The sequence below is a fragment of the Tiliqua scincoides genome, chromosome 3 (assembly GCF_035046505.1).
Source record: "Tiliqua scincoides isolate rTilSci1 chromosome 3, rTilSci1.hap2, whole genome shotgun sequence".
Lineage (NCBI taxonomy): Eukaryota > Metazoa > Chordata > Lepidosauria > Squamata > Scincidae > Tiliqua > Tiliqua scincoides.
This window is the reverse complement of record NC_089823.1, coordinates 26,969,492-26,996,179: the sequence shown is the minus strand read 5'-3', so window position 1 is coordinate 26,996,179 and position 26,688 is coordinate 26,969,492. Positions and strand designations below refer to the sequence as shown.

Genomic DNA, 26,688 nt, shown 5'->3' with positions numbered 1-26,688 from the left:
TCCCTCATTGTTTCACTTACAGAATGCTCAGAGCAGCTCACAACATGTCTGAACACTTTGTTGAATTTGCAGCACAAAACTGGTTCCTTATGGGAAGTCACCAAGTAAGGATCCGGAGGCAAACTGTATTATGGGTAATAAGAACAAGAGAAGTATGGGGTATGTGGTTAGTTATCAAACTATCGATTCACCTATAGTGCATATATGTCACACTTGGGGTGCAATCCTAACCCACTTTCCAGCACTGACATAAGGACAATGCAGCTCCAAGGTAAGGGAACAAATGTTCCCTTACTTTGAGGAGACCTCCATGATTGCCATCCAACTGCAGGATGCAGCACACGTCCCATTGGCACCACTACGCCAGTGCTGGAAAGTTGGTTAGGATTTGGGCCTTGGTTTGTTTGGATGGCAGCTTTCCCTTCCCCCCACAACTAGTATATTTTTTACCACCTGATACTGGAAATGTGGGGAGGGGATGTTCAAACTGAAGGAGATAGCAGTTAACATGGGAATTTCACAGTCTCTCCTTTGGACTGTGTCCTACACCAATCCAGATAACACACAGTAAACTTTTGGACTAGCAGAAGTCTGCATAAGTCATAGGACGTCATGAGTTCTGAATATCAGCAAAACGGATAGTTGAGAAAGCTCTCTTTCGAAGCACCCTTACAACATTCCACGCTGATGGTACTGCCAGCCTAAATAACATAGTAGCTAAAGGCCTGTGCAAAATTTGCCTGTGCAAAAGGCCTGTGCAAAAGACCTTTGACTTCTGGCTACTTTCCTTCTTTTACCGTAATCTTAGACGGAGAACAGCCAATGTATCCGTAGCAACACAGAATGTTCTAGTGCTGGATATGTAGTGGCAAGCACTAATTTCTCCTTTAATTCCATTGTTTTTTGAACAAGCTGTAAATAAGCAAGTCTGGTCTTCAATATCCCATATCTGCAAGGAAAGAATTGAGACATACTATAAACTGAAGAGGCAATAAGCATATAACCTGGCACAAGTAAATATGGACTGACCTTAATTGTGTTGTCGGTTGACATAGAAAATATTTTATCCTCTTCAGATATGTGGACATAGAAGATAGGGGCCAAGTGACTTCTGAGAATGCCTGTTGGCCTTCTGGAATTTGAGCAGAATATTAAACACTGAGCAGGGTCAAATATATACAGTATAAGAACATCAATAGGGAAATGAATGAGCACTGACACCAGTGTAAAAATTACACTGACACCAGTAATTAAAAAAACTTTAAAGATTAATTAGTAATTATTTTTATAATCTTACTTTGATCTTACTAATAATAATTACTTAATAATCTTACTTTTATTAGTAATAAAAGTAATTAAAAATTAAAAAAAAACACTGACACCAGTAATTAAAAAAGTACACACAGAAAGAAGAGAGGATTATAGTACTGAGTGAGAAGGATCAGTGAGTACAATGCAATTTCTCTATGTGACTCCCTTGGCAGTAAAGGAACCATAGCTTAGCAGTACAGCACATGAAAAGGTCCCTTGTTCAATCCCTGGCATCTCCAGGTAGGGCAGAGAAAGATTCCTGCCTGAAACTCTGGAGAGGTGCTCCCAGTCAGCAAATACTGAACTGGATAGACCAAGGTTCTGACTTGGTATAAGACAGCTACCTATATACGTTCAGGTGTCAGGCAGAACTTGATGTCAAAATAGTGTCTGCCAAAATCCATGCCAGAAGCTGAGAGGAAGAACTCTGATCTTAATTTAGGCCTCTAAACATATCCCATAAGGACGTTTCTGGCAAGAATGGGGCCTTTTCTTCCATGGCGAATAGCAGCCACAGAAGTACCCAATCCAGATTTAGGTGATAGTAGGAATAAAACCCCAGCTGCTACCTGTATTTACTTAAGAAAAAAAAAAAAGAAACATATCAGTATTAAGCACATGCTTAACATAACATGTGGTTTGACCCTTAACCTCCAAACCAACAACTGTGCTTCAGGATTCATTAATCTTAACTGTGTATTGATCTAACTGTGGGCTGTAAAGGCATCTATACAATACCTTTCTTTAAAAACATAGGTAATGGACAGACACAGACACTATAACAAGAACTGCTATAATAATACCCCACCTACCCAGGCATATAAGGATTCCACATCCGAATGAGTCGATCCATTCCGCCAGTTACTATGAGATTGTTCTTTTTACTGAGCGCAAATGTTTTTACTCCTTTGTGGATTCGAAAAACAATCTGATCTCCCTCCGCTCTTCGAGTGGGAGCACCTAAGATCGCCTGCCCTTTCCTTGCCTTTGAATCCTTCCTGTGTTCTTTTATTTCTTTCATCTGTTGTTCAACATTGGTAGCTCCAACAACACAACCTATAAACATACACAAGTTCTTTAAAAACTGTCAGGTTCAGGCCTTAGGTTGAATGTGTTGGTGTTGCACAGTGTAAATGCCAATATGATCTAAGACTGAGGATTACAAAAAAGATAAATGAAAGAGATTCTTCCAGGAATTGGATTTCATAAAACCTGCATTCTAGATAAAATAAAAGAAGCATATCTTCAGAACTACAAGCAGCATTTCACTTATGGAATGGAAATTTTTCACCTTCTCCTTCCCTTTGCAATCCCTCCCAATGCGTTCCTTTTGGGAGACCCTCTCAAACAGTAATGTGGAGAGTGCAACTGAAGATTGGCAATAATTTGGTGCCTTCTTGCACTAGTGAAAGTGCTTCTACTTGCACAATTCCACCATTGGATCTATTTAGTAAAACCGTATAGATTCACATGACATTTTCTCACATGGAAAATACTTGTACAGTCAGTTCTCTTTATATGCTAATTCACCATCTGCAAATTTGCTTATCTGGGATGGGTAGAATTGCCACCTACCTCTCGTTATCTTCGACTCTGTTCTCATTATCCCCTAATGTGCTGATGCTGCATCAAACAGGCACTGGTATTGGCCAGCGGAGAATTGGATACATTTATGTCCGCTTACCCCACCATTTTGGGAACTCCAGCTGAACCTTCACAACCCTGGCGATGATGAGAGGCTGAAGGTGAGAGGTTTCTGGAAGGCTACTTGAGGGCTGCTCTGGGGCAAGCCAAAGGAAGGAGCCAAGTGCAGGGGGAGGGCAGATGAAGCAAACCCCTCCCCACTGTGGACCTCTGAGGACTCGCTGTTGGGCCAGCAACATTTAACAAGTCAAGGGACAGCCAGCACAGAGAAATCGCTATCACCATCGCCACAATCTTCAACACATCAAGGGATATCCAGCACAGAGGAGGAAACATCGTAAATTGGAAATGTAGATGAGCTCTCACTATTACCCAGCCCATATACTTCAAGTTAAGATTCAGGTTCATAAAGTTCATAGAGTATATAAGGTGAAGAGAGTCACCTGGAACCTAACCCCATTTTACCCATAGACTCAATGATTCAATATCCGCTAATTTGGTATCCACTGGATTTTCCAGGAACTTAACCCTAGTAAAGAAAGAGAATTGAAAAGCATCAGATCAATATGCAGATCATTTGCCTGATCATCATGGATATTGATCTACATGAAAGTTTTATTTTTTTCCTCTACATGAAAGTTCTTTTTTTGTCGGGGAGAAGGGGCAGGATCTACTCAGTTCAAACATATGGACAAAGTTCAGGAATCAGGACAGAAAGCTTGGAGCACAACCAAAGACAGGATTAAGGAAGCCAAGTTATTGGAAGGAACATTTCAGTTCCTTTTCAGATAACATCACTGCGTCATTTGACATAACAGACATCTTTTATTTCAGAATGCTATACAAGCACAATTTTTTCATGGAAATGTTAACAGATGAATGCACAACATGAACACCAACCTTCCGCCTACCAAGCAAAATATTACTCTTATTACTCATTCTTTGATGCAGAAACGTATAATTTTATGCCTGATGCTGCTTTATAAAAGGATACTTAAGGGATGTCTCCACATCCATACACAGAAAAAATGGCTAGAAAGGATTGCTGTGAAAAAGAATCTGTCACCTACATTGTGACTCTAAAAAATACTGAACTGATCAGCTGGATGGCAGCAATGTGACTATGGTACTGTAACACAGGAAGGAATAAAAACGACAATGAGTTTTATCCAAAGGGAATTAGTCATAACTAAATACCATTGAAATAAATGAGAAATGATAACCATGGCTAACTTAAATCCCATTCATGAATTTTAGTGGGACTAAGTTGGTCATGACAAAATTTATTTGGATGCAACTCACTGCATACAGAAGAAGAACAAAAAGCATAAAACAACAGTTTCCTGGATTTAAGAGCAGTAATATAGTTACCTATTACCAAGGCTGTAGACTCATGGCTTGAAGCAGAAATTACTGCTTTAATAGAATCATAGTAATTCAACTAAAAAGAAAGAAGAAAACAGTATTATCAAAATGGTACAAAGTATCATTTAGAGAAAAATGCTCCATATTAAGATTATTTTACCCTGATATTTGGCTTCATGGATCAGTTTACTACTGGGCTATTGTTCTGATTTAGCTTCAACACTAGTAGCATTTATTGTAAAGCAATAATCCTGAACAATATCACTTTAAAAAGGCACATTACATTCCGTAAAAGCAGATTAATACAAAAGACAAGAAGGGAACAAAATGGGGGAAAGGTACTTAGATGAACAAACTTTTGAAATATACATCTGTATGTGGCTTCAAGGGCATCGTGTCACAGTTGTTGGGATGGCAGGCTCCTCAAGGGTCTACTATCACCTGAATGTTTGTTTAAGGTGTCCTTGTTGCACCTCTCACATTCTCAAACCATTTCTCCGTGGGTAAGTACAGAAGCTGTTCAAGAAACTCTCCTCCTACTGCCCTTCTGGCCTGAAATGCTCTTGACAGTCACAGCAGTTCTACCTGCTCTTTTCACAGCCACACAGTTTAGAGCTAAGACAATGGGCAACATGCAGCAACCTAGTCATGAAACTTCTTGCTAGTACAGATTTTGGGTACTGTATATCTCTAGACCAGGGGTGTCAAACTCATGTCATACAGACAGCCAAAAAGCATTCATGATGCCTGCTGAGGGCCGGAGGTGATGTCATTACACAGGAAATGATGTCATTAAACAGGTCAAAACCAGAAATAAACACTCTGTTCTCATGTAGGAACTCATTAGCTGCTAATGACAGGAGAGAAAATACACAAATCTTGATCATATTTCAAGATTTGGGAGAGCCCATCATGTGGGCCACCCTTTCAAGCAGTGCCACCTCAGCATTGCTCAGCTGCTGAGAGCCCGAGGGCCAGATAAAAAGCTTCTGCAGGCCACATCTGGCCCCTGGGCTTTATGTTTGACACCCCTGCTCTAGACTATCATACTATTTACAGGATTATCATCCCTCCACAACTTTTGCATACTTACTATTACTCTATTCCCCCTAACTTCAGCATGACTGCTAATATTCAAATACGAACAAGTCATTCCTTAGTACTCTAAAAGCCCAAAATGGAAATTCTGTCAACTGTTTCCAATGACAATCCCAGGCACCCTTAGCCTATAGAGAAGGGAAGCAGCAAATGGTGATGTTAGACGAGGAAATGTTGGTCTTATACAGTGGTTAAATGGGCCAGTACAGATAGGAGCCTCAGCGAAGCATCATGGAGTTCTGGAAAAAGTATACTACCTACAATCATTACTGATCTTGGAATACCATACAGACATTAGGGGCAAAACAATCTTCTAAGAATCATTCCTTTAATACTTAAAATCAAAAGTATAGCATTGATTGCTTAGCATAGTACTAAGCAGCATTCAGCATGACTCCAGTACGGGGTGGCTGAATAAAATCCCTTATTTTTTCTTGTAATATTTTAATTTACTATGCAACCTTTTTTTTTTTTTACCTGAGCAACCCAATCTCCATGAACCTTCCAACGGATGTAAGTGACATTAGGAGAAAGAGTAGCATTCTCAAGGCCAATACTGGGAAGGCTTGCAACTTTGGGTAGTTTCTTCCATGTTCTGAAAACATGAGAAAGTAATTGTATCCAATAAAAATAATTACGTGCTCCTATCCTCCTTACAAGTTCCTAATTTGGCTATTTGTCAGCCTAGGAAACACTTGGGCTTTGTTTAAAATTTGGTAAAGCTATAACATTTGTCTCACACTTGGAATACTATAGCTAAGCAAGAGATCCCTAAGAAATAAACAACTTGCATTTCCCTGAATATACACAAATCCAAGAGTGATTGGCAGTACAGTTTCTAGATTCAGAGCAGCTCAGCAAGCCCCTGGTAAAGCAATTGCTAATATCAGGTGTTCTGTTACATGGATTAGGAGTGATAAAAACACCCTAGGCAGCAATTATACAGCTAGCAAGTTTTTATTTTTTTTAAACATTTGTTGAGGCTGTGATGCTATGAGACCCAGGGCACAATCCTAAACAGATCTACTCAGAAGTAAGTCCTATTTTGTTCAATGGGGCTTACTCTCAGGAAAATGTGGTTAGGATTGCAGCCTTATTCAGTCTAGGAGAGGTCATAGCTCAGTGAAAGAGCCTCTGCTTTGCATACAGAACATTTGAGCTCAATCTTTTTGGGGCACATGCAGGTAAGTCAGAGAAAAAAGCAGCTCCAAAGGTCTATAACAGGGGTGCCCAAACCCCGGCCCGGGGGCCACTTGCGGCCCTCGGGGGCTCCCAATCAGGCCCTCAGGGAGCCCCCAGTCTCCAATGAGTCTCTGGCCCCCCGGAGACTTGCTGGAGCCCGTGCTGGCCCAATGCAACTGCTCTCAGTAAGAGGACAACTGTTCGACTCTCACCTGAGCTGTGGGACGAGGGCTCCCTCCACTACTTGCTGTTTCATGTCTGTGATGCAGCAGTGGCAGCAAAGGAAAGGCTGGCCTTGCTTAGTGCAAGGCCTTTTATAGGCCTTGAGCTACTGCAAGACCTTCATTTGTTCATTTCTAATATTCATTTATGTAAATTTATTCAAATTTTAATGTGAATTAATTTTTTTCCCCCAGCCCCCAACACAGTGTCAGAGAGGTGATGTGGCCCTCCTGCCCAAAATTTTGGACACCCCTGGTCTATAATAACAGCTGCTTCTTCTATGAATTACTTCCTGTTTCACTTCCAGGTTGCTGATTACCATTGCTAGGAGAGTGGACATCTGGAAAAGCCCTTCATGTCCTTTCCAGCCATTAATGTTATTTTGAAATTATTAATTTTTATTCTCAGTTGAAATATTCACATGGTAAATACTTGCCTTAGGAGCTCACCCACAGAACGCAAAAGCAAGATATTGATACATCCCTGAAACAGCAAAAATTGTGTTTTTAAAATAGATGGGTCAAGTTACACACTTCTTGTTCAGCTGCTGAAGAAAATTACAAGAAAACTTGGAATTGTGTGCATCTTTCAGGGTTTTGAACACAAAAATATGTCCAGGGAGGCATTTGGTAGTAGGATTGCTTTGCTATTGTTTTTATTGACAGAAGCTCTATGACCTACCCATTTTCTATCTATCTTGCAGCCAGGAGTGGAACAACCTGGAACACCACCTGATACCACCCCAGGTCTACTGCCTCTACACAATAAAAAAAACAAAACCCCACAAAAATAGCTTCACTCCCTGCATGGTTGCTTCAATTCTGGAGTTCGGGACTTCTGGTTTGATTTAAAGGGACTGCACAAATGAAATTGCTTCTTCGTTCACAAGGTCCCTGTAAATCAGAACAGAAGTCCTGCACTTCTGTGTTTGAAGAAACTGCACCATGAGGGATTATCCCCTTTCTGCTTGCTTTTAGAAGATGAAATGTGGATCACTGTGGGTTGCAATCATGACAGGCTGCAGTCATAAAGCATTTAGCCAGATATTCAGAAGACAATACATTTTGCAATTCAACCCTTATCATTTTCTTGCTTTCTGTCGTCATTTCCTTGTGTATTAATTACATAATTAGAAAAATTAAGCAGAAGATGTTGCAGGAGTTGTCCCCCATCGCACCCCCTACCACTCCCTACCACAGAGCTCTTCAACTTTCCTAGCAAATGTTTTTCAAACACATACCTGGTCATCACCATAAAGAATCATACATTCATCATGATCTGTAGAGCTGAATTGGAGGGAGAAAAAACGAGGTTAAAAATTAGGTATTTATTATAACCAATGTTTCTCTGTGTGTATCCACAGAGTATTGATTTTCAAAGGAGATGATTCAGTATTTTGGGAAGGTTTTGTTCCAAAATAATAAGCTAGCTCGCTCAGGACCTTCCAGGAAGTCTGAATACATAGCTAGTCAAAGTTCTGTAATATCTTCGGTTTTAGCATAAACTTCTGAAAAACAAAATGCAAAATCAAAATAATTTAAAACAAAGTTAACAAAAATATATACACACACACACACAAAGTGGTAAGAGTATAAGAACAATTAGCAGGGCATTAATCAATAATCTGCTCTTCAGTAGTAACTAAGCAGCAGTTAATTTCTTAACCGCCCAGCCCCAAAGCTCTCCATAATAGTGATGTTTCACCAACTGACAAAGAAAGCGTAAATACGGGGTAAGGCAGGACTTCTGTAGCAAGGCATTTGAAAGCTTATGCACCACAACCAAAAAGGTTCTATCTTGTGTGTTCTCCTGCCCCATGGAACAAGAACGAAGAGTAGGGCCTCTGCTGTTGACCTGAGTGCTTAGAACATCCTATGAAAATATTGGAAGAAGCGGTCCTTAATTCAACCTAGCCCCAGACCATTTAAGACTTTAAAGATCAAAACCAGCACCTTGAATTTGGCTGAAAAACAAATCAGCAATCAACGAAGATGGAACAAAAATAACTGAATAACATGCTCCATACATCAAGTTCAAGTTAACATTATGCATTATTAAGTAACTGTAGTTTCCAAACAGGTAAGTCTATGTAGAGTGCATTAGATTAACAATCTAATCTTAATGTTACTATGTCACAAGTAACAGTTTTTGGGTCAACCTTCTCTAGGAAAGGATATAATTTACACACCAGCCCAAATTGGGCAAATGCACTCTTGGCTAGTGTGGTACATACATGCACCTCAGTAGCTACATTGGACACAATGGGGATGGAACACTGTCAGGTACATTAAAAAGGTAATCATTTTTAATAGCATAAAGAGTATGGTGCTGAAAAGTATTATTTAACCACAAACACAGGGAATGGTCTAAAAACACTTGGTTTTTGCCTGGACAATGTTAGATAAAAGATTGTCCAGGTATCCCATATAAACAAATAGGAGCTATGTACGTATAAAAAATTATGCAATGACTGACAAATGACAAAGTTGGCTTTTTTTTTCCTTTTTTTTTTTTTTTACCAGTAATCCATGTTCAAAGGTATAGCTTCCAAGCCAGTAATCTGAAGATAGGGTTCAAAATTGGTGATTTCATAGAGCTGAAGTTCACGATCGCTATCACAAAATTAAAATGACATTTTATTTTAAAGCAGAATGACTTTTTCCATTACTCTGGAGAAAGGCAGAGCTGATGTGTGTGTCATCATGCATTAAACAGGAATATTAGAACAGGAACTTCGGGTCAAGAGAATGAATGCAATTAGTAATACCTTTCCTATAGTTATTATGGCACATATCTGTAGAAGCTACAGAGCAGTTGTAGCTCCAGTAGAAGCTACAACAGATTTTACTACTAATACTGTATTTTTAATTTTGTTAGTGCTTTTAAATGTTCAGAATTTATCCCATGTGTTACATCCCATATTTGAACATTACCCTGTTCAAATCCCTATAATAACCTATCTAAAAGATATTTAGAAGCCTTTCCTAGATGTATGCAGCATGTAAAATATGCAATACTATAAATTGCTTAAATATATTTATATCCCCCCTCTTTTTTAAACAGCTACATCTTAGTTTCCTCTTGTAATGGTCTTGAAAACAGATACAGGTTGGGCATCCCTTATCTGGAATTCCAAAATACAGAATATTCTGAAATATGGAACTTTTGCATGCCAACATTTTTAAAAAACTTTTGCTTAAAGCAGCGATGTTCAACCAGTCTGCTGTGGTACACTGGTGTACCATGAATGGTCTGCAGGAGGAGGGTCATTTATCATTAGGGTCAATGGGGGTGTGAGCCCCTCACCAGTAGCATGGTGTACCTTGTCAATTGTCAAAAAGCTGATGGTGTGCCTTGATAATTTTAGCACCTTCTCAGTGTGCCATGAGATGAAAAAGGTTGACAATCACTGGCTTCAAGGAACAATATCACATACTGTGTTTATGCACAAACTTTGTGCATAATTATTAAAACCTATTAAATTATTAAAAATATTGTATAAAATTACCTTCAGGATATGTGTATATGAAACATAAATTAATTTTGTGTTTAGATTTGGGCCTCATTCTGTATACGCAAGGCTTCCAAAATACTGAAAAATTTGATAAACATAATGCTTCTGGTCCCAAGTACTTTGGAAAAGGGATGCCGAACCTGTATATCTTCTGTTTGCAATTGTTTGTACTGTGTTCTTAAATGTACTTTTTTTTACTTCTCACAAAATAAAATTTTTAAAAACATATCTACCCAAAGATAATTTAGAATAATTATCCATATATTCCAGACGCGGAACTGACTGAGGCTGAGAAAGAACAGCTTACCAAAGACCACTTAGATTGTTTCTGGCAGATCTCTATCTATGGGCACAATCCTAACCCCTTATGTCAGTGCTATCCAGCACTGACATAAGGGTAATGCAGTTCTGAGGTAAGAGAACAAACTCCCTTACTTTGAGGAGGTCTCCCAACTGCAGGACACAGCACACGTCCCATTGGCACTGCTATGCCAGTGCTGGAAAGCACTGACATAAGGAGTTAGGATTGCACCCTATTTTGTAGCAGGTTTCCCCAGTAAGCCTCAACCCAAAGATTTGGATGGAGGAAATACTGACAAAAGACTATTATTTTAGTTTTTCAAATCATTTTCACTTACCCCGTTCCCAAGATTAACTTATTGTATGGTGTCATGATAGTAAAATCCATCAACCACTTAGACTTTTTGTGAGCTTTCTCCTTAAAAGAAAAAGAAATGTGTTAAGCATTGATTGGCATTCCTGAGTCACAAGCACATAAATTAGGCTTTCAAAAAATATTTGAAATACTTGAATGATTATTATTGTATTCCACCCTTCTTCTAATGAGTTTAGAATGGCACACATCAGTGGTACTCAAACTGGTGGGTTGCAACCCACCAGCTCCTGTAAAAATAATAATAATAATAATAATAATAATAATAATAATAAAACTTTATTTTTATCCCGCCCTTCTCCCTAACGGGACCCAGTAAAACTGCCTCTGGTCCCTTAAGAGGTGGGGGAAGGGGAGAGGCAGCAGTTTCCAGGATTGTGTTGCCAACAGGGGCAAAGGGGGGGTGCTTTTACTTACTGAGGGCTGCTGTAAGCTGCAGGACTTACAGGGAGTCCCACGAAGCCCTCTGCAGGGCTCCACAAGTCTTAGAATGCTGAAAAAAGTGATTGCAACCACTTCCGGCTTGCAATCGCAACCAATGCGGGAATCGCGTTGCTGCCTTTGCCCCCTCCCCTGCAAAACTTACATTGGGAGTTTTACTATGGAGAAGTTTGAGATCCTCTGGCATACATGAATGCCACTTTATCCTCTCATCAACTCTGTGAGGTAAGTTAGGCTTAGGGCCATGGCATTTTGATGCTAATTTGAAGCCAGACTATCAGGGAAGTTGTATAATTGGGTGCTGGACTATACTGTAAAATGTTTCTACATTTATTGTAAACAAGGTGTCCGGCAGGTATGTGCCTAAGCCACAGCACTGAGTTTCAAGTCAAGTTGTGAGTCTCTGCCCCCCTTGACTCTAGTTACCCACAAGTCATAACAGCGGTTGTTGCAACTCATCCAGAGCCATTTTTCAAGTCATTTTGAAAAGTGAGTCAAGCCTCGGAAGCAGCAAACACACACACACAAGAAAGCCTTGACTCGAGTCTTTTCAAGTCTTCATTTTCAGGGTAAAACCCCGAGTTCTGAGTCAGTGCCCAAGTTTTTGACACATGTGACTTGAGTCCATACGAATCACGAAAAACATGTGTTTTCACGACTCGAGTCCAGGTCATTTGAATTGCGACCCATCCCTGGTTTCAGGGGATTTAATGAAAATTAGGAATGGGTGGGACGGGGTAGTTGTGATAATGTATGTTCATATTGGGGGATTCACATGAAACAGGAGGATCTTGTAAAACATAATTTCACCTGAGGCTAGGATGCAAAATAAACTGGATCCTGAAAGCTGTGAGATGAGAAAGGGTCACTTACAAATACCATTTTTCTCCGTTTTAGCTTGAGTTGTGGAGACCAGAAGGAAATAATTCCATCTTCTTGGGCTGTTATGAATGTGCTGTCTGACAGTGAGTGAATGCGCAGCACAGATTCTCCATGTGGGATGTCCTGTATTGTAGCAGGAAGCGAGAAGGTGACTGCTTTCAATCGGGCAGATGACCCATCCTGTTCGGCATATTCCAGCTGCATGTATGTGCAGAAATCATGCTAGCACAGGAAAGAGTCCATTATTACCTTGGGACGCTGACAGCACAACCCTAAGCATGTCTACTCAGAAGTAAGTCCCACTGACTTTGAGGGGGCTTACTATCAAGGAAGTGTGAATATGATTGCAGCCTAAGTTTATTTTTGCCATCATAATTACAGGGGTGCCAAGAGAAACCTAACTTACGGTAGGTAACCCAAGGTGCAGGGCAGGGTGAAAATTATAGAATAAAGCCAGGCCCTTTCCCAGCCACTAGTTCTCCTGATAGATTTCCCTCTTTTCCACAGTCACATCTTCTTTTAAGCAATTATTCATATTTATGTTGTATGTTATCTGTTTTTTCTTCCCCCAGTGGTTCCAAAACTTACCCACTGAATACTGCCAGTTGCAGAACAATCGATTTTCATGAAAAACATTTCTATTTGTTCATCATTCTGTAGGGGCAAAAAATGCACATCACAAGTTTTCTATACACAAGTCAAGATTTCATGAGACCCAGGGCTCAATCCTATCCAATTTTCCAGCACCGGTGCAGTTGTAATGCAGCCCTGAGGTAAGAGAACAAACATTCCCATACGTTAAGGAGGCCTCTGTGACTCTCTTCCCACCACAGGATGCAGTGCATATTCCACTGGTACTGCTGCACTGGCACTTTAAAATTCAATAGGATTGGGCCCATAATCTCTTGGGGCTTCTGCCTACAAAGAATCAATGGGTTCAATTCAGCTCAAATGTGAACTGCCAAGATGATGATGGCATTAACAAAGTTTAAAGGTCAACAAAGTTTTGCATGGGAGCCACAGGCTAAAGGCAGGGCAAAAGCAGGAAGCCTCTTGGTGCAATGTAAGGGCTAAGAGACAAATGGCAAATCAGGAACTTCTCTCTGCCATAAACTCACTAGGTAGTTTTAGGCAAATCACTCAATTTCAGCCTTACCGGAAGCATGCAGATAACAATACTGACCATACAAGGTGATTGTTATAAGAATTACTTAGTGTAAAACACTTTTTTGTACACTCAAAAAGCACTACAGTATTCAAATATTAAGAATATGCTCACCCATCAAATCGCTTGCATTCCAAATCCTATCTTTGAGATACTTGCCATATGGCAGTGGCATTGCTAGGGGGATGCAGGGGTGCAGGGCACACTGGGTGATGCGCATGGGGGGGTGAAACAACTACTGGCAAAAAAATTTTAAATCTTGGTATTTTTGAATAATACCATCATGTTATATATCATTTGATGTGTAACTTCATTCACAATGCAATGAAGCAAACTGTACTGAAATATCTCTATTCTATCAAAAATATATCTATTCTATAGAAAAGAATCAGTGGGGCGGGGCAATGGTGCATTATCACATCCACTGCCTGGGGCGTTGCCCTGCCCACTGCATGGGGGGGTCCATCATAGGGGTGACATGCTGGCCTCCCGCACTGGGTGACAGAAACCCTAGTGACACCACTGCCATATGGCTTTCAAATAGGAACTTTCCCCTTGGGGCAAATGACAGTTGCAGAGGAACTGGTCCAGATAGGAGGACCAGCAGGAGCAAAGGATTAAAGCTCTCACCCTCGTATCACAACCTCAGTCCAGATCAGCCCCCGCTCCCCCCATTGTTCTTTACTCAGAACAAAACAAGCATATCAACCTAACCATAAGCTTAACGTAACAAGTCATGTAACCCAAATTGCTGTTCACTTACCACACATGCACCCATGCATTTTTTCAGTGTATGCTTAAAGCTGTCCACATCCAAAGATTTCTGTCCCTTAATTTCCAGCTCCTGGAAGCCAATAAGGCAATTGGCAGAATAAAATTTGCTGTTTAAAAGCATGACTGTTGGCAAGATGGTACCCTACATTTTCTAAGTTGCTCGATTGCTTAAACCAGCCATTTTCAACCACTGTGCCGTGGCATACTGGTGTGCCGCGAGTGTGCCACAGGAATTTGGGGAAAGGTCATTTATTAATTGGGCCAATGGGAGATGTGAGCCCCCACTGGCAGCATGGTGTGCCTTGTCAATTGTCAAAAACCTGGTGGTGTGCCTTGACCATTTTAGTGCCCTGTCAGTGTGCCGTGAGATGAAAAAGATTGAAAATCACTGACTTAAACAAACCTCTCAACAATATCCAAAGCATAAATATTGTCACCCCACATCTTTTCCCAAACACAGAATAACTGAGGCATGAACAAAATGACATATTCACAATTGCAAAAGAAGTTGCATTTTTAGAGTGGGAGAGCGTCAGGAACTCTCAAGACTAAGATGAGGAACATAGATCAAAAGGCACATTTAATGCTGATTGGTATACAGCCATAAATAGACTGCTAGTCATTACCTGGTTACCCTCCTTGACCTCATTGAAGTCCTGGAATGGATTGTGGTCAGTGATTAACACAGCACATGCTTAATTGCAGACATGACAATGAGTATTAGAGAAACCCTTATTGTCACTCATCAAAGCCCCTGTGCCTACTTGTTTTACCTCTTCTGAACATTTCATTTTTCAGTGACTATATACACCAGTATAAATGAGTTCATCTGCAAGAGGGATCTGAAGGCCTTAGGGATGGAACTCAACAAGTGGGAAACCCTGGCCTCTGAGCGGCCCGCTAGGAGGCAGGCTGTGCAGCATGGCCTTTCCCAGTTTGAAGAGACACTTTGCCAACAGTCTGAGGCTAAGAGGCAAAGAAGGAAGGCCCATAGCCAGGGAGACAGACCAGGGACAGACTGCACTTGCTCCCGGTGTGGAAGGGATTGTCACGCCCGGATTGGCCTTTTCAGCCACACTAGACGCTGTGCCAGAACCACCTTTCAGAGCGCGATACCATAGTCTTTCGAGACTGAAGGTTGCCAATACAATATAAAATGAGTTCATACCTGAAATTCTGCATGCAGTTTCTGAAGTTGTTCAAGGGTTATTTGCTGCTCAATCTTGCCAAGACAAAAAGCAAAATGGCATGATTAAAAAAGGGGGAGGGGCACTAATTCTGCAATCCTATAGACACCTTCCTGGGAGTAAGTTCTGCTGAGCCAATGTTTCTACTGAGTAGACATGCATAGGATTTCATGATTAGTTTTACAATAGGGATATACAATAACTCTGAAGATGTTCTTGGAGGTTTTTTTTTCCAACATGCGACAATATTGGGAGTTCCTGGAGACCTTGTTAAAATCTTCAGGATCAATTTCAGGAATCAGCTGGAGATGGATGCTATTTCTGGAGATTTTGAACCACACCAATCCTTGTAGGGCTGGCAACCCTTTCTTATAATCACAGAAGCTAACACTAATTCTGAGGGGTCAGCTTGGCTTGCCCCTGCCAGTTTTGTTCCTCCTTGGGAGCTGGAGGCACTCCTGTGGGAAGTAAACACACTATCACTCTGTCCCTGTCTTACATAGATGTCCATTCTAAATACTACTGCTATGGCTTTGAGTCACAACCGTATAATACAACTGAAGCAAAGACATCTTTTTGAGGTACAGGCATCCCCAGTATACATGGATCCAGTATCCACTGGTCCAGTTATCCACAGTTCCCAAGCCCCTTGTGGCCCCCCACACCCCATTACCTTTTTTTATGTTGATTACATTCTCCCAAAGCGATAAGCTGTCTTGTTTGAACAAATGCTATAAGCAAAAACTTTATAGCCAGATGAGCAGGCAAGGAGCCTGCTGCCTAGAAGGGAGACTAAAGGCCCAATTCTATCCAAATTGCCAGCACAGATGCAGCTGTAATGCAGTACCAAGAAGGCCTCCATGTCTGCCTCCCCACAACAGGAAGCAGCACTTACCCTGTTGGCACAACTGCTTCAGTTCTGGAAAGTTGAATGGGATTGGGCCCTAAAGCTGTAATCCTGTCCACACTTACCTGGGAGTAAGCCCATTGACTATAATGAGACTTAATTCTGAGTAGACATGCATAGGATTGAACTGTAAAAGCTATTGGAAGCAGGAAACAGGAACGGAATGGTTGGGGAGGATTTACTCTATGGCTCCTCATTGCAGGACTAGAACCAATGAGTTGAATCCAGTGAGAACCTCCTTTACAGGGAGGTAGATTTAGGCTAGGCATGAGGAAGAATTTCCTGACTGCAAGAGCAGTCCAATATGGTGGTGCTGTAGCAATTGCCTACACTGAGCAGAGATTGAACTAGTTGACCTCCAAAGTTGATTCCAACTCTAATATTCTATTATTCTAAAGGCAGAAGTTTTCTTTTTAGTTACCATGTCTGACAGCCGTTCATAGGTGGTAAGTGCAATCCTATCCATGTCTACTCAGAAGTAAGTACCATTGTATTATGTAGGGCTTACTCTCAGGAAAATGTGGATAGGATTGTAGCCCCAGCCATCACGGACATGTCTAACCTTTTTTAAAGGTAGTGAAGCAAGTGGCCATTATCATATCCTGTGACAGCGAATTCCATAAATTAATTATTTATTGGTAGCAGAAAGACTTGTTTTTCCTTTTCCTGAACCTCCTGCAAAACAATTTCATCAGATGACACCCAGTTCTAAAGTTTCGCAAGAAAAAATAATTTTCAATTTCTACATACTTTTTCACCATTTTTTTTTAACAACTCCTTCTTGGTCATATTAATTTTTTTCCTCAACTAGAAAGACCTCAAAGACCACAGTGATGATTTATTTACTTAAAGAGGATGACAGTCAATGATCTGAACATACACTGAGCATCATATATCGATAATTCACCATTGATGCAACACTTAAGCTGTGATGTGATGGGCACTTGGAATACTTAATTGGATTTCTGGTTTTGGGGTCAGGTTGTGTTTTATTCTACTCTGGCTGTGCCGGAATAAAAAGCACATTCCTACTAATCTTTTATTAATGAATTAACATAAACAATTTATATCCCACCATCCCAAGCAAACCCTGCTGGATCTAAACAACATCCGTCTAGTCTAGCATTCTGTTTCTATCAGTGTTCAACCACATACCCCTGAGGGCTCACAAGCAGGGAATGAAGAAGAAAGTATTCTACTGTTGTTTGTCCCCAGCATTCAGTATTCACAGATACAAAGCCTCTGTATATGGAGGTTCCATTTAGCTATCATACCTTGTAGGCATTGATATATTTATCTTTCATGAATTTGCCCTGTTTAACAGCAACCAAAAAGAAGGAGGAAGAAAGTACATGCTTAGAAGACAGGCACTAAAATGGAAAGGAGGAGCAAGTGGAAATTAGTGTAAAAATACAACATTTTTTTATTTTAAAAAAAAAAATCTCCTCCCTTTCCCTTTTCTCCAGCCACTTTTCCTGAAGTCAGAAGTTCAGGAGTATGTGTGCTACAGAAAAATATGAATGGAACTCATATGGGAGCTATGGTGGAAAGGCATAAGAACATAAGAGCTGGATTAGGCCAAGGGCCCATCTAGTCGAGCTTCCTGTATCTCACAGTGGCCCACCAAATGCTTCAGGGAGCCCACAAGACAACATACACAACCTATGTCCTGCTGCCCTCCCCTGCATCTGGCAATCAGAAGCAGCCTGCCTCTAAAACCAACTTGCACATACCTACTATGACTTGTAACCCACAATGAACTTTTCCTCCACAAATTTGTCCAATCCCTTCTTAAAGGCATCCAGGCAAGATGCCATAACTACTTCTTGTGGCAAAGAGTTCCACAAACTAATTACACACTGGGTAAAGAAATATTTTCTTCTGTCTGTCCTAACTCTCCCAACTCTCAGCTTTTGTGGATGTCCCCTGGTTCTGGGTAAAAAAATATTTTCTTCTGTGTGTCCTAACTATTCCAACACTCAACTTTAGGTTAAGCTGCCGCTTTTCTTCCTGACTCTTCTCCCTTCCAAATTGCCCCTAGTTGCAACATAACTTTATGGCAGATCAGCAGCAGTTGAGGGCATTGCCAGTGTATCTGTTATTTTGGCCTCAGTATTTGTGCTTAGTATTTATAATTATCCTTTTACGTCTCCCAATTGTACCTATTTATAAGCTCCACTACATATTTTCTCATTATCTATACCATTTGTTAGTGCGTATCACATTTATACCTAATGCCAAATGTGGTCAGGAGCAGCTGCTCTCTGCTTATAGTGGCGGCCAGGCCATGCACTCCAGCATGTTGCCTTTTGTGACAGCTGGGAAGCGCCTACTGCCACCAGAATACTCATTCTGGCGGCACTAGGCTTTGATAGGATTGGGCTGCTAGTGTACTAACAAATCTGATGTAAAGTGTGTGCCTGCTTTCATGCACATTTAATAACCTGCAAGCAGGTTTCAAGCACATTCTGTCCATGCAGGAGACAAGTACTGCCTTGCAGCATTTAATATTTTAAAGCCCTTTGGAGCCCAGCAAGAGAATTCACTGTACCTTTCCTTTCCACTGACTTCGAGAAGGGTCTACATGGTGTTGAGCGCTTTTGCTCTCGGAGATGTTTTCCATGGTTCCTATCGAGTGACTCCTCTGCTGCCCTTTCAGCAACTCCTTCATCAGCCATTCTGGCAGCTCTGGCAGCTCTTCCTGAGCTTCTGAAAAACTGCTGGCGGAAACTGGAGAAGCCGCTTGCAACCTGGGGCCTCCTAATGAAGTCTGAGCACGTCGAAACAAAGGGTCTGTTGATGCTGTCGATCCTCTTAGCTCATTCAGAATGCTGTCAGAGCAAAAGCATCAGAAAGCAGCCTTGGACAGGGCTATTACGGTTCATTTATTATTAGCTGCTGCTGGTGGTAGCAGCAGGAGAAGAAACAGTACCTCTATTCCCAAATTGGGCCAGAGCATATGTTACAGGACACAGATTTTCACTTATTTTCATTAATTTAAAACATTCATATCCCACCCTTCTTCAAAGGAGGACAATAAACATGGTTCTTACTCCTACCTGCCCTCCCCTCCCCCATTACCTCCATAACAACTCTGTGAGGTGTGTTAAGCTGTAAGAAAGTGACTGGTCCAAGATCACCTAGTGAGCTTCATGTCTGTGAGTGGATTTGAATTCAGGTCTTCTCACTGTGACGCTCCAATCCAGTGGTTCTCACACATTTAGCACCAGGACCCACTTTTTAGAATGAGAAACTGTCAAGACCCACCAGAAGTGATGTCATGATCAGAAGTGACATCATCAACCAGGAAAATTTTCAACAATCCTAGGCTGCAAGCCTACCCGCACTTAAGGTGTAAGTCCCATGTACTATCATTGTTAAAAGAATATACATAGTAGCTTGTTAAAAGTACGAGTCTGTAACATTTCCCCGAATGCAGTCACATACCATGGTAGCATCAAGTCTAATACATTAAAAATAAAATATTGAAATGAATGAAGACCCACCTGAAATTGGCTCGCAACCCATCTAGTGGGTCCTGACCCACAGTTTGAGAAATACTGCTTTAATCACTGCACCACTCTGGATCTTGAGTCATAAGTAGAGGTGTTTGTTTCCAGTGTGTAAGATAGGCTTACAGCCTACAGAACCCAATGGGCTTACTTCTGAGTGAGGTAAATAACACTGTTTTCAAATAGCTCTAGCCATAACCAATGGCCTGAATTACATACCCTGAGACTAGCCAAATGTGCATTGGTTAATTGATACATGGTTGAATTAATTGATACATGGTTGAATTAATTGATATATGTTGATGGTTAGACCTTCCATCTCAACCCCATAGAAGTTCACAATAAAATAAGGCAAGTTGTACTATCGTTGCCTGTTTTGTGCTCCTATGTCTTGCTGTTAATAAGATAGAAAATAAAGAGGTAAGGAATAAACAAAGAAAACAAGCCGGTGCTTTGGGGCCTTCCACTGTTCCTCTTACTGTGAGAAACAAGGTGTTAGAATGGTGCCCAGCAAGTATTTTGAAGTTATTTTGCAGCAGCACAAAACAAGTTTCTGTATTCGGTTGAACATATGAAGCCACTCAATTCCACCTGGGTAACATGAAAGGGTCACACTACAATTTCTCCTCCAGCCTCATCCCCAAATGATACCTCAAACACTCACAATTCCCCAACACACAGCCCTACTGACATAATTGCTGGAACCATGTAGTCATATGGACCTCTCCGGTCTTGCAGATATTTGCCCTACACGTTACTGTTAAAAGCACAAATCAATTTTGAAGCTGAGGGTCAAACCAAAGATAAACGCCTCCTGCATGTAAATGGTGACTGATACGTTTGGTTATTTTATGTTGATGCTTCAGTGTTGCTAGGCTACAGTTATGCCTACTGAAGAGCACAATAAGCCCTTGTTAGACAAACCCATAATATTTCCTCAGAAAAACTGGAGATCAACTTTCTTCATAGCATAGTTCAGGAACCCTTGCTGCCTGTGAGTATGTTTACAGCACAACACCTTATGACACACTAGTCTATCAACTTAGAAATATCAGTTTGACAGTGTAAGGACCATTTCACATAACCAAAATTAATCCTGGCTACACAGCAAGTTCAGAGTACGTTAAAAGGGTTACTATGGTAAAGAGGGCCTAGGGACGTCACATTGGAACTTGACTGTTACAGATGGGAAATGAAAAACCGAGCATCATGTGTCAGTATTAGGCCCTAATTCTTGCTACAAGGGGCCAAATCCATAGGAGGTTCTGCTTATAAATGTACTGTATATGTTCGGTTGAATGTATAGCAACTTCACAAAAGCATGGTAGCACAGGAGAACTGCCCACTGAATTGAACCCTAAATACATATTAAATAGTAGTAGAGCTTCGTATCTCTCTCATGAATTCTAATGAGCTGTTTTCAAAATGGTTCATTGATTGAAATTGTAGAAAACTGGTATAGGGCACATCTGCATTACAAGTTGTAAACTGGTTTCAGCTTTTCGAAATCTGGGAATTGTAGCTTTGTCAAAGATGAGAATTCATTCTTAAGAGAACCCGTCGGTATAAAATAATAGTAATCCCATTGGTAGCTGAGTTGAGAGACAAACATATTTTAAACTAGTTGTTTTTAGTGTCAAAGTGCTCTAAAGAGTCCATTATATGTCACCCGTATTCCAAAAGGGGGAAAAGCAAAATGTTAAATTACTGAAGGCACTAGGAGGCAGTACTGCACAAAGCCTAGCTTATGCACCAGTAAATATGCAAAAATCAGGTTGCTTTTTAAGGGACTGATACTGGTGATGATTTTGTGGTTTGCTTATAAATAGCTCTATCACAAATTAACTCCTAATAAATGTGGAGACTAGCTTCATGTGGCTTATTTCCCTGTGGATGTGGTGCTCAGCAAATCACTTCATCGTTCACTATAATAACGCACCCAGGCCCTGGTACCACGGGAGGACAGTGCAAGTGTCCGTAATGTCAGAGTGATAATCAAATGTGATACAAATCTTCAGGGACAAACAAAATAGCAGGAGTCAAGGAAAAATGAGTCTATCATCCACTTCTCATGTACAATGGACAAGACAAGAACAAATTGCCTCAACTCTGAAATCTCAGTGGCTTAAATAGGTGACTGTGGATAGTGTTCACCTTCAAGGACTTCTGGGAGATATTGTGAAATCTCCATTGCTGTGGATAAAACTTCAGTGGTGTTTGGTTTTTTTAATTAGAAGTCAATCCATGATGCTGGAGGAGAAGTTACATATTCTCTGAAGGAGACTTTCAATTTTATATCATTCAAGCTCAAGTGGACATGTGCTCAGGTATGTTTTTTTTTCCTTTGTCTTTTCACAAAGGTGCTTTTGTTGGGATTCCTGCTGGTTGCAGAGGTTTCTTTCACAGAGTTTGTTCAATTCTACAAGCCCAATTGTGGCAACCAGTCGAGAGCAATAATATAGCTCATAAACCAAGTACAATGTGATAGCAATTGCTCCAGCAAAAATGGATTTTCTTCTTTAATTACTCCTCGCTTTTCCTGTAAAAGGTTTAGCTTTTGCCTTTGTTTCTAGAAAACACTTTGAGAAACTCTCCCTTGTCAATACTAAGGAGTCAGGGGGGAGCTAATTATAATCCACCACACGTTCCCAAGTGAAGCAAGCTGAGCAAACAAAAAGTGGTGTTTTCCACAGAAACAACATCCCAAAGTGAAATGTACATGCCGAGGAGACTGAATGTGAAGGGATCATTTCTCAGTGAAGAAACTGGGATGCCTGAGACAGAAAATGTGAATTCATGAGACCAAAAAACAACAACTTTGGTTCCCTGACAACAGCAAACAGCTTCTAAACAACATTGATTGGCAATCTGCACCAAAGCTCCGTTTATTTTACAAATCCAGCAACATAAGTTTTGTTTCTGTGCAAGGGGAGACCAAACATTTTTTTGTTTCCTATTTTCCCAGCCCTTACCTGTGAAGAGTAGACGTTTCTAACTTTCCTGAAGCAGAACTTGGTCGCACTTTTTTCCTCAAAGGCATAGTGCCAAAAAATAAAATCACACAATAGCTTTCCCCCAATTTCAGTTACTCAATCTTGAAACAGCACAATTGTTTCCAGCCCCCTCTGGCAGTGCCCACTTTGCTCCTAACACTGGTGCCTGCTGGGTAGGTCTGTTCAGAGTTTTCAGTAGCTCCGGGTTACTGTTTTCTTTGCACCTCCCTCAAGTGTAAAAGCATCACATGAGACGGTGATTAGAAATACACACACCACCCTTAGGACTTTCCCACTGATGGTGCCATGTGCCAGGAATACATCGTTGTGATGGCAAATTCAGCCGGGGTGCCACTGTTACACCATCATTATAGTATGCTGAAATTCCATCACACCCTTGTCTTATAGTCAGGAGGTTTCAAATCACACTGGAAATCTATGTTGGGCAGGTCCAGAAACTATCTGTCCTCTGATCAATCCCATTCATGTGGGGGAGAAGCAAGCCTCCTTTCACTGGCATATCGTTCCACTATTACTGAACTGCTGGGGGTGTGATTAGTAACATTTAATTGACAATTTGGTCAAAAATCAGAAGTGGGCTCCGATCGCCAATCTGGAGCATCGGGGAGGCCTGCAGAGGGGGCTGCAAGCCTCCGGGACCTTCCAGCACGACCCCTCAGGTATGTTTAAAAGTCCTTTGCTTGTGGTAGTGCTGTGATTGCTGCGGCGCAATTTGGACTGCCCCTGCAGATATTTACCACAGTCCCAAAGCCTGAGTAGGTAAGTATTTGCAGGGTGGGGTGAAGGAAGCCCTGATGGCACCATTGGAGAAGCAGAGGCTATCTTGCACCCCACTGGCACAGTTGCATCATCAACTGGGGGAATTTTGTGAAATGTGGTTTAATTTTTTTTTTAAGGCAGACAGACCACCTGAAGCATGGCAGGGAGGGGAAGGCTGATGGCTGAACCAGGGTTTGGTTTGCTGGTATGCACGATGGTCACTTCAGCTATGAAACCTGGATAAAGTTGCGATCATCCCACACTAAGATGCGGTGAGCTTTCTTTTTATTTACATTACACTACATAAGAGAAGTTTCACTTTGAACAACAGAGTCAAGGAAACAACCAATTCCTACACTGATTCTTAATCAAAATGTAATCAGTATCTGTAAGGGAAATGTTTTGGCCATGCCCTCTATTAGTTTTTCTCCTAATGCTGAAAAACACAAGTATGTGTTTGTTTTTTTTAAACTACATAATATTGCTTGAGCATTCATTTCTCTGACTGGTAGTTTACACCAGAAACAAACATACTTAGTGTACACGGGGGGGGGGGGGGGGAGAGAGAGAGAGAGAGAGAATATAATTTCCTAAACTGGAAAGCAGATTTGCAAAACAGGCCTTAAATGAATCCAGAACTTCCTGGTCTGTGTTGTATTACACAAGACACAGAAGTCTGGCACACAGACACATATTCAGTTCACCATTATTATTTCTGTATCTCAGATTAAAAGAAAACAAGAGCACTAGCCAACAAATTCCAGAATGATTCACAAAGTGGTTGAATTGGAACATTCTGTATCAGATGTGAAGATAGCAGACACTTCACAGCAGACACTTCATAGCCACAGCAACCTCAGATGGCAGCCTTAGTTTGCTTATTTAAAACCAAGGAATTTAATTTGTTCAGTAACTTTAAACATTGACCAGAACTGATTTATAGCTCTTCAGCTGCAAGAATTACAATAAATTACAAACAGTTGAGAGGAATGTGCTTCAAAAATTATCCTGAAAATTCTTTTTCTTCAAAATCTGAGGTTGAATATTTATTGGATATTACTTGAATATCTGCTAAATATTCAACAGATAATTGATACTGGTAACAGGAGACATCACATGCTTGGTGAATATTCCAAATACTCGGATAGTGGTGAAGAAGGGTAGCAAATTACCCACATGAATACAGCTGTATACTGTTAAAACTATAGGATTAAATGTATTGAAATGATTGACAGAGATATAGGCATGTAAGAGAATACGTGTGTGGCTCTGACTATATTCATTGATTCTGGTAGGGTCTTCAAAGGATGTAGCGACCTGATGTGTATTTAATACCATTCATTGGGGAGGGGGCATTACTACCCCTTGAGCCCTTTTGATTTTCCCAACAACAGTAATGAACCAATCATCTTTGGAAAGAAATTTTCATCACCTGTCTCCTAATGAGGGATAGAGTCAGGCCAGGAGGTTATGAAATATGGTAGGCATATGAGAATCAGTCCCTGATCCTACATCTGCATGTTTTGTGCCTTTATTAATTTTTTTAAAAATTTTATCTTGCTTTTTTCAAAGTGGCTAACAAGTTAATAAAACAAAATTAAACCAATAACAGTAAACACAATAGAACTTTCACACAGTTCACACATACAAAGCTGAGACAGTTTAGCCTTCATCCAGTGCTGTGTGAGAGCAACTCCCATTCGGGCATACAAAGCCAACACAAAACAAATTCAATGGAAAAAATTTGGTAATGCGTATTGGACTGATTTAGGTGGGCTATGACCTAATTAGGTGAAGCAATTTATAAAGCAGCAAATACGGTTCATATCTATAACAAAGCAGAGCCTGCTATCTTTCCAGTGTAGGAAGATGCAACTTCAGACTGAAGAAGACAACTGCAAGAATTTAAAGCAGGGGTAGCATGCACAGTTCGCCTTCCTCCAGACTCAGTGCAACAATCATGGATGCTACCCTGTGGCTTACATGTTTACAGAGCAATCTTATGCATGTTTCCTATGGTCCTACGCCTGTATGTTTTGTGCCTTTATTAATTTTTTTAAAAATTTTATCCTGCTTTTCTCAAACTGATTCAGAGTCCTATGACTCAGGAGTAAACCACACTGCATTAGGATTGCTGCTGTAATCAATATGCAAGACCATCCTCTGCATGTTTACTCACGTAAACTCGGTAAGTCCCATTCTGTTCAGTGGAGCACAAGGAGAACAGCATACAATGAGCCCCAATTGGGATTGCCCCTTGGGATTGCCTAAAATGAGCCCCGATCAACCAGGCAACACATTTTTGTTAAAATGCACTTTAAAAAATATACTGTACAACATGCATATGATCAGCATCCTAAAAGAGGCATGCCACCTTCTCTCATCCAGGAATGCCTCTTTTAAAATGATGCCTTCCCTGCAGACATGTATCATCTAAAAACAAAGGAAGTATGTGTTCACTTCCGCGATATTGTTTTTACTCATATGCAAATGTGGTTAAATCAGAGATTCTCAAACTGGGGCATTGCGACGCCCCAGCCTAAGGACCTCTGCCTTTACCCCTTTAAGGAGCAGCGAAGGGGGAATGCAGCAACACGATCCCCAGGATCGCACCACTGTTGAGGGGGCCACAGGCTTTCTTTTCCTTACACAATGCAGCAGCAGGCTGCTGGGGGTAGGGGAAGCCCCACAGAAGCCTCCATAGGACTCCCTAATCCGCAGAGAAAGTGAAAATAATGGCCGTGACCCACTTCTAGTTTGCGATTGTGAAACCAGAAATGGGTTGCAATAGTTATTTTCACATTCTCTGCAGATTGAGGAGCCTGCTGAGGCTTCCGTGGGGCAACCTCGGGAGCCTGCTGCTACATTGTGGTGATTGGGTCACTGCATTCCTCCCTTCCCTGTCAAGACTTACCTCAGGAGTTTTACTCCCAAGAAGTTTGAGAACCCCTGGGTTAAATAATAAACAAAAACTAATATGATTGATGAAGATTGTTTTGCAACCCCAATTAAAACAGTTGCTATCCAGAAATAAATCT

The 26,688-nt window shown here is 40.9% G+C and overlaps 1 protein-coding gene across 1 annotated transcript in view; it reads right to left on the bottom strand.

Annotated features, from left to right (window-relative positions):
* LOC136646009 (cilia- and flagella-associated protein 337-like) overlaps positions 1 to 22,917 on the bottom strand; it is a 42,565-nt gene extending 19,648 nt beyond the window's left edge. The window contains exons 1-14 of the mRNA XM_066622531.1: positions 22,850 to 22,917; positions 18,917 to 19,196; positions 15,440 to 15,493; positions 14,261 to 14,341; positions 12,921 to 12,986; positions 12,324 to 12,554; positions 10,975 to 11,054; positions 9,342 to 9,434; positions 8,063 to 8,108; positions 4,327 to 4,396; positions 2,124 to 2,367; positions 1,030 to 1,132; positions 798 to 949; positions 21 to 123 (exon numbers count right to left, since the gene is read on the bottom strand). Of these exons, the coding sequence (XP_066478628.1) occupies positions 21 to 123; positions 798 to 949; positions 1,030 to 1,132; positions 2,124 to 2,367; positions 4,327 to 4,396; positions 8,063 to 8,108; positions 9,342 to 9,434; positions 10,975 to 11,054; positions 12,324 to 12,554; positions 12,921 to 12,986; positions 14,261 to 14,341; positions 15,440 to 15,493; positions 18,917 to 19,196; positions 22,850 to 22,917 (1,671 nt within the window). The remainder of the gene's footprint in view (positions 1 to 20; positions 124 to 797; positions 950 to 1,029; positions 1,133 to 2,123; positions 2,368 to 4,326; positions 4,397 to 8,062; positions 8,109 to 9,341; positions 9,435 to 10,974; positions 11,055 to 12,323; positions 12,555 to 12,920; positions 12,987 to 14,260; positions 14,342 to 15,439; positions 15,494 to 18,916; positions 19,197 to 22,849) is intronic.
* Between the last annotated feature and the right edge of the window lie 3,771 nt (positions 22,918 to 26,688).